The 7,823-nt window shown below is 46.8% G+C and overlaps 1 protein-coding gene across 1 annotated transcript in view; it reads right to left on the bottom strand.

Annotated features, from left to right (window-relative positions):
* Positions 1–4,239: 4,239 nt before the first annotated feature.
* The window catches only part of LOC138370365 (sperm acrosomal protein FSA-ACR.1-like), a 12,072-nt gene continuing 8,488 nt past the window's right edge, over positions 4,240–7,823 (bottom strand). Inside the window, exon 2 of the mRNA XM_069334726.1 lies at positions 4,240–5,364. Within this exon, the coding sequence (XP_069190827.1) occupies positions 4,240–5,364 (1,125 nt within the window). The remainder of the gene's footprint in view (positions 5,365–7,823) is intronic.

The following is a 7,823-nucleotide window of genomic DNA, read 5'->3' as shown; positions in this document are numbered from 1 at the left end:
TTAGACGTTACCTTACCTCTCCGTTGTTAGTTGGGAACTGGTGCCCTGACCTGCGTGTGTGAGCGTCAGGCTGCCCTACCCAAGCTGCCCTACCCAAGCTACCCTACCTTAACCCTGCTCACTAATGACCTCTAGCGTGCCCACGCAAACCAGTTTTCTTTATGAGTTAATGTCTGAGTGTGGGGTACAGGAGAAGCCACCCGCTGACTTAGGCTAGTAGACTGAGAGCTTTCCTTTCCCATAGAACCTCTCACGTTCCCACGACGGACTTTAAACGATGTACTAACACGCACCAACCTAACCGACCCTAACCTACCGACCCACGCATAGAAAACGAGATTATTCCCGAGTCGCTCTGTTTACAATAGCACCTTATTTGTCCGATGGGGATTTTGACGTCAATATGTGATATTTGAGGCGACTGGCTACACCATAAGCCAATCGTTCCCTGGAACACGACCCGCAAATCGGTTAAGAACCAGATACCCAATTTCAACTGGGTGAACACGGGCGAACAGTTATAGTGACTACCGACCAATCAATCCTCCCGACCAGGATTCGAACTCGGACCATATCGTTGGCGGGGCGTCGAATCTGTTACCACGGCGCCACCATAGTGCTTGATAATGGCCCGCGATGGACCGAAACGTTGTCACTTAAAGTATTTGTGGACAAACCTGGAGATACGTCACACAACGTGGTGGATATGATCGCCAGGTGGTGGATATGATCGCCAGGTGGTGGATATGATCGCCAGGTGGTGGATATGACTGCCAGGTGGTGGACATGATCGCCAGGTGGTGGATATGATCGCCAGGTGGTGGATATGATCGCCAGGTGGTGGATGATTTAGGTTTAATGTTGAGGTTAAGACTCGACCTCGACTAAATCAGTATTCTTTGGTCCAGAATCTAGTTATAAGTTCTGGAGGAAACTGTATATATACTGAGAAGCAGAGTATACCTCTCAGTATACATATCCCTGCGTCGCCAGAGTGTCGCTGCTCATTGGAGTGTAATAGTGTACCTGGATGTTAGCTGAGTGGTTGGTCGTGTCCCAGGGAAACTGGTGGGTAAGGCTTACCATGAGCTATGGATGGGGAAACGCTTTTAGCCTGCTAACAGGAGTCAGAAGTCGTTTGTTCACGTGTAGAAAAAAAAAAAAAAAAAAAAAAAAAAAAAAAAAAAAAAAAAAAAAAAAAAAAAATATATATATATATATATATATATATATATATATATATATATATATATATATATATATATATATATATATATATATATCGCTGTGAGTTGCTACGCAGTTGATTCACAACCGAATGAACCCTAGTTCGACTCCCGGACACGTCTAAACATTTAGATAAGTTTCCTTAAACCATATGCCTCTGTTTCCCCAAACAATAGATAGGTACTCTTGGATTTTGGTGACTGTTGTGGGAGGCAGCATGGGCAAGGTCAGTAGCTGGCCTATGGGAAACCTCGATGAGCCTAAAATGCTGCCTGTCCCCGACAATGGAACATTATATAACAGTAATTACCGCAACAATAGATTAATAAGATCACCTACAAAGAATTCATATCCCATGTATGAGATACATCAGTTAAAGGGGGAAGGAGGGTACATTAAGGTATTACCTGAAACATTATTATCACGATCAGAAAAAGAGAAGGAATAGAGTAGATATGATCACTTCATACAAGATACTGAGGGGAATATATACAAGATGGCCAAGGACAGTCTTTATAAATTTATAGAAAATTGTGCAAGAGGAACATACGTGGAAGTTTGAAAAGTAAATGAGAATATGAAACATGTAGTGAAAAAGTGAAATCAAAATTTAGGAAGAAGTAGTGGAAGCCACCTCCACTAACACCGTCAAGACCACTTGCCTAGACATCCTCCACTGTTCTTGCACCCAATGTATGTATGTACTTTTGTCTAAATAAATGATTATAATTACCTTTTTTATTACCAGTCAAGAAAGTTGAGAGAGAAGCCATCATAGCGGGTACACAAGCGCGCTTCCTCTACACCATTCACAGGTAAGCAGTGTTAGGTACAAGTGGCCGCCTCTCGCTCCTCCCCGGCGGACTGGGAGTGCATGGAGCGTCCACTGACGAGGTTAACGGCCGAACGTGACCGCCAGAGCGCCCCGCGGCCACCAGCCTCACCCTGTCGCCATCAACACCTCACACAAGAATCTCACAGTAAACTATTGTTTACGTGGCGGATGTTCGCGTTGAAGCCCATGTATGGCGCCCGTTCATCATTGTATTTCACTTTAAACGTTAACTACATGAATGACGGTCGTTACCGCAACACTAATTATAGCACCACTGATCACTTTCAGGATCAGAGTGAGGTCTTGGCCTCGACGCTCCGTGAGCTACGCTGAAGGGACGTCCCGTCTGCATGGTACACAGCCCGTCCTTTTGAGCCTTCACAGCACCACTCATCTGATGTACCACATTGCCTGAACCTAACCTAACCGACGACTCACGAATAGAAAACGGGACATCACATCAATTTTGCGAGCCGCCATGATTTTTAGAACATCAGTGTTTGGCCTTAAAGGATATACGTCAAAATGAGATGTGCTATACAAGAGGAAATTAACATATGAATATTTTCCTTAATATGTTACTGAATATGACAGAGGGTTAGATCGATAATTCAATCACAAAGCTTCTCAATATTTCATGTTCTTCAAATATTCTCCATTTAAGAAGAAAGTTGAAAAATTAATTCTCCAAAAGTTCATTTATAATGTTATTATGGCTTAACGCTCCGAGATGCGGTTCGTTGACCCCTTGAGATTATCTTGAGATGAGTTCGAGGCTTTTTTAGTGTCCCCGCGGCCCGGTCCTCGACCAGGCCTTCACCCCTAGGAAGCAGCCCGTGACAGCTGACTAACACCCAGGTACCTATTTTACTGCTAGGTAACAGGGGCACAGGGTGAAAGAAACTCTGCCCATTGTTTCTCGCCGGCACCTGGGATGGACCCCCCTGACCACATGATCACAAATCCAGCGTGCTGTCCGCTCGGCCGACTGGCTCCCCTAACAACATTTCAGGGGCAGAATAGAAGTGGATACGACTTAGCTGGTGCAACCGAATGTGTTATAGAGAGTGAGGTGAAGGTTCCTTATTTCCTATACTTCTTATAGTCGCTGGGGCAATACGGTGGATGGTGGCAGGTCTTGCCTGGAAGATAGTAGAATGTAACTGAGTTGTTGATAGCCGGCTGTTGATAGTTGGTTGTTGATAGCCGGCTGTTGATAGTTGGTTGTTGATAGCTGGCTGTTGATAGTTGGCTGAGATTGTTCAGCCCGTTCTCATAAACAAAGGCCAAAAGTCGCCTTTGCTCTCGACTCACATTTGGGGTTCGAATCCCCGGCGGAACAGGAATGATTGTGTGTGTTTCTTATCACCTAATCCCCTTGTTCACTTAGCAGTAAATAGGTACCTAGAAGTTAGCTTGTTGGGGGGGGGGGGGCTGCATCCTGGGATGGGGGTTAGTAATTTTATCTTGGAGGGGGGGACCTCAATATAAACCTAACAAGTATATATATACACTGGTTGCCTGTCCCCCGACACAGTTACTTATTATAATCCAATATTTATGCAAAAAATCCTGTTCGTAATTAGTGTCTTTGTAAAAAAATACGATCACTTTATAATGTTTAGGTAAACCGTATTTTTTGTTATTAACAAGCTTATGATCGTGTATAACATGACCATAACATGATCATATAACATACGTAGCGTATGATCGTGTATAACATGGGTATACAGAGCAATGTGCTGTTACCCTATTCTATAAGAAAGATTACACAGTATAGATAAAAAATTAGCTATAAGTTATCTAATGTTCCCATCTCACGGGATGGTTAGTCATACATGGAATCAGGAGAGAATATGAAATGTTAGGCTGGTCTATTAACCTCCACTAGCAAAATCTAAAATAAAATTATTAATATTAATTTAAACCTCCCTCTCATTTAGTAAATTGTGTCGCTTTCTCTGGATATTCAATGAAAGAAAACGAATGTGAGTGCTAAATTTGAGAGGTAACTAATTTGAAGTTTTTTAGGCGTTCTAAACTTGGCGTGGTGAAGCCGTGGAGCTGATGGTTGACGTTGCTGCCTTCCTATGCCTTAATATCCTGCAGCAGTGTATAATTCAAAGCTGCCTCCTTCAGCAATGCCTCCTTTAGCAGTGTCTCCAGCAGTGCCTCCATCAGCAGTATCCACCAGCAGTAGTGCTTCGTTTAGCAGCGTCTCCTACAACAGTTTCTTTTGCAATAGTGTCTCTTGCAACAGCGTCTCCTCCAGCAGTGTTTCCTGCAACAGCGTCTTCTACAGCAGTGTCTCCTGCAACAGGGTCTCCTGCAGCAGTGTATCCTGCAACAGAGTCTCCTACAGCAGTGTCTCCTGCAACAGAGTCTCCTCCAGCAGTGTCTCCTGCAACAGAGTCTCCTACAGCAGTGTCTCCTGCAACAGAGTCTCCTCCAGCAGTGTATCCTGCAACAGAGTCTCCTACAGCAGTGTCTCCTGCAACAGAGTCTCCTCCAGCAGTGTCTCCTGCAACAGGGTCTCCTGCAGCAGTGTCTCCTGCAACAGGGTCTCCTACAGCAGTGTCTCCTGCAACAGAGTCTCCTACAGCAGTGTATCCTGCAACAGAGTCTCCTACAGCAGTGTCTCCTGCAACAGGGTTTCCTGCAGCAGTGTCTCCTGCAACAGAGTCTCCTATAGCAGTGTATCCTGCAACAGAGTCTCCTACAGCAGTGTCTCCTGCAACAGAGTTTCCTACAGCAGTGTCTCCTGCAACAGAGTCTCCTACAGCAGTGTATCCTGCAACAGAGTCTCCTACAGCAGTGTCTCCTGCAACAGGGTCTCCTACAGCAGTGTCTCCTGCAACAGGGTCTCCTACAGCAGTGTCTCCTGCAACAGAGTCTCCTACAGCAGTGTCTCCTGCAACAGAGTCTCCTACAGCAGTGTCTCCTGCAACAGAGTCTCCTACAGCAGTGTCTCCTGCAACAGGGTTTCCTGCAGCAGTGTATCCTGCAACAGAGTCTCCTTTAGCAGTGTCTCCTTCAACAGAGTCTCCTACAGCAGTGTCTCCTGCAACAGGGTTTCCTGCAACAGTGTATCCTGCAACAGAGTCTCCTACAGCAGTGTCTCCTGCAACAGAGTCTCCTACAGCAGTGTCTCCTGCAACAGGGTCTCCTCCAGCAGTATCTCCTGCAACAGGGTCTCCTGCAACAGTCTCCTGCAGCAATGTTTCCTTTAGCAGTGCCTCCTGCAGCGGTGCCTTCTGTATCAGCAGTACTTCCTTCAGCAGTATTACGTCTTTCAGGAATACCTTTTTTTATGTACAAGAGTTGTTACATTCTTGTGCAGCCACTGCCACGCATAGCGTTTCGAGCAAGTCCTTAATCCTAATTTTCCCCGGAACACTACCCACCAAATCGTTTAACAACCAGGTACCCATTCACCGCTGGGTGAACAGAGGATTTAAGGATTGACGCCCAGTCAATCCTCCCCGGCCAGGATACGAACCCAGGCCAAAACGCTCCACCACTTCGCCACGGGGACTGCTAATAGGATGATGTATATTGGCGATTTATCATATCTTCTGACAACTATTTCTTTGTTTTCACGAAGCGCCTTAGCTGCCGCTCGAAGCTCAGGAGACAGTGTGGTGCTTCTCTAGTTGCCAATAGTTGCCCTATAGAAGAGGTGCTTCTGTAGTTACCACCACACCGCTCCTGTGCCAGGTAAGTTCACTATGGGCTCACCAAAGCCTGTGCTACTTGCCCCGCTCCTGTGCCAGGTAAGTTACGGGCTCACCATAGCCCGTGCTACTTGGAACTTGTTCCGAGTAGCTGAATCTATAACAACAACAACAGTTACCACCAGTCTTTCCTCCCTCCGTTAGAGGTTCATCTTACAACGTATCCTTGTTGGTGACCTTCTCTACTTATCTGTGTATCTAGCACCCTCTATCTCTGCCTAGCTACGTTTTTAGCTATCTGTTTATTTTTCTTTATCTATAAAACTATCTATCTAGCTATTTCTATCTCCCCACCCCCCACTTCGTCCCCCGCCAGTTCCCTCTTCCCCCTCACCCCCTCCCGGGAAGTAATATACACCGCTTTACACTCCACGGTCAAGTCCTCAATAATAACACAAGGCTCTCGTCACCATAATGAAACATTTACGGAGCGCTTGTATAGCCGAAGGTAATTAGCGAGGCAGTCATCGCGTTACACTGAGCAAATAACTTATATAAGCAGAAAAGTTGCTTTATATTCTAGGTACGAGAGTTGTGTCAACAGCTGGACGACGGTGCCAAGCCCGCGCGAGTCCCTTGACAACATCAGCTGATTACGTCAACATTGGATCTGTCTAGTGTGGCTGGTGAGATTTACCAGAAATTGTTTGAGGATGTAGCTATCCAGATTACTGTGTATCACCGTAAATGGTTGTATTTTAATATTTCATACAAGTAGGGTCAGTCATTCAGGATACTGGAGGCGCTAGGCTCTCGACCCTTAGCATTTATAAAGTCACACCTTTCAAGTGTTAATTGTTAATGTGGTCACGGGTTGCAGAGGTCAGGTCGCGTCAGATGACCTCGTTCTTTGCTATGTTGATAATTGCAGATGGGTGGCTGTGTCCTTCCCATCAAACAAGCCGCTGTCTAGGTGTGGTAGGAAGATAGTCAGAGGCAATTCTCCTGGTAAACGGTTTAGCTCCCGGTCTCCTCTTTGTTACGGACCCGAATCCAGCGTCCGAGCACGGAGCAGTGACGACCGCGCCATCTGTGGGTCAGCTCCCGAAACCCCCTCCAAATGGACGAAGACACCTGGTGAGGACGAAGTGTACCGGCCACAAGGGCCAGTTTCCAGTCCTGTTCAGCTCACCACGCAGCCGCTGCTGACCTCTGGTGAGGTGGTGCTCAGACGACAACGCCATCTATGGAGTGGATATGTCGGGCGTTTGTGTCTCAGCCTGTAAGTGAGGTGCTTTAGTGTGTCCCTGTTATTGATGACGTGTCTGCTTACAGAGTCGACCTGGGACTGCTGTAAGGGAAGTTGAGTCAGTCTACCCAAGGCAGCCGTCCCCATACCAAGTGCTTTGTTGCAGCAGCTGTGAGTCGCCTCCCGGATGAACACTGTGGTGTTACCCTGCCTGTGAAGCGGCAGTTGAGGATTGTCATACCCGGGACCGACTGCTGGAGACGATTGACCACTGGGGTATTGTGGACAGGATGTGATCTGTGGTATCACACGAGGCTCCTGACTAGGGCGTTACCCTAGTATCGCTCGTGGAGTGGCCCGACCAGCGTTGCTGATCCGGAACCTGCCAGCTGTTCTGCTGGACTTGTGGTTGACGGCCTCCATGGCGGTGCCCCCAGTGGAACTGTGTTTTGGCTGACCTGTGGCCGGGGTAGACTCAGCTTCTCAAAGGATTCGTTGTGAGGCCACGAGAGCACCGAGAGCTTGGCACCGAGAGGATCCAGAGTCTTCAGGAGAAGACGACCGTGTAAATAGTTCCCCTGTGCAGTGTTAATACCCCTCCCCCTGAGTAACCTTTTATATATTATTTATTGGTGGCGGTGTTAATTATAATATTAAGTTTTTGCCTTTCTTTCCCTTCCCCTTTTTGTTTACTTGCGTTACTGATCACATCCCTTGAAAGCCACTACTGGCTTGGGGCCGGATACCCTTCCTCTAACAACATCAGAGTAAGAACCCAGTTGCGACCCGAGAGGGCCGTAACACTCTTAAATACCCGTGGAACTGTACATTTCATATA

This window comes from Procambarus clarkii, chromosome 4 (genome assembly GCF_040958095.1).
Source record: "Procambarus clarkii isolate CNS0578487 chromosome 4, FALCON_Pclarkii_2.0, whole genome shotgun sequence".
NCBI classification, from domain to species: domain Eukaryota; kingdom Metazoa; phylum Arthropoda; class Malacostraca; order Decapoda; family Cambaridae; genus Procambarus; species Procambarus clarkii.
Note: the sequence above shows the minus strand (reverse complement) of the source record. Positions and strands in the feature narration are given on the sequence as shown.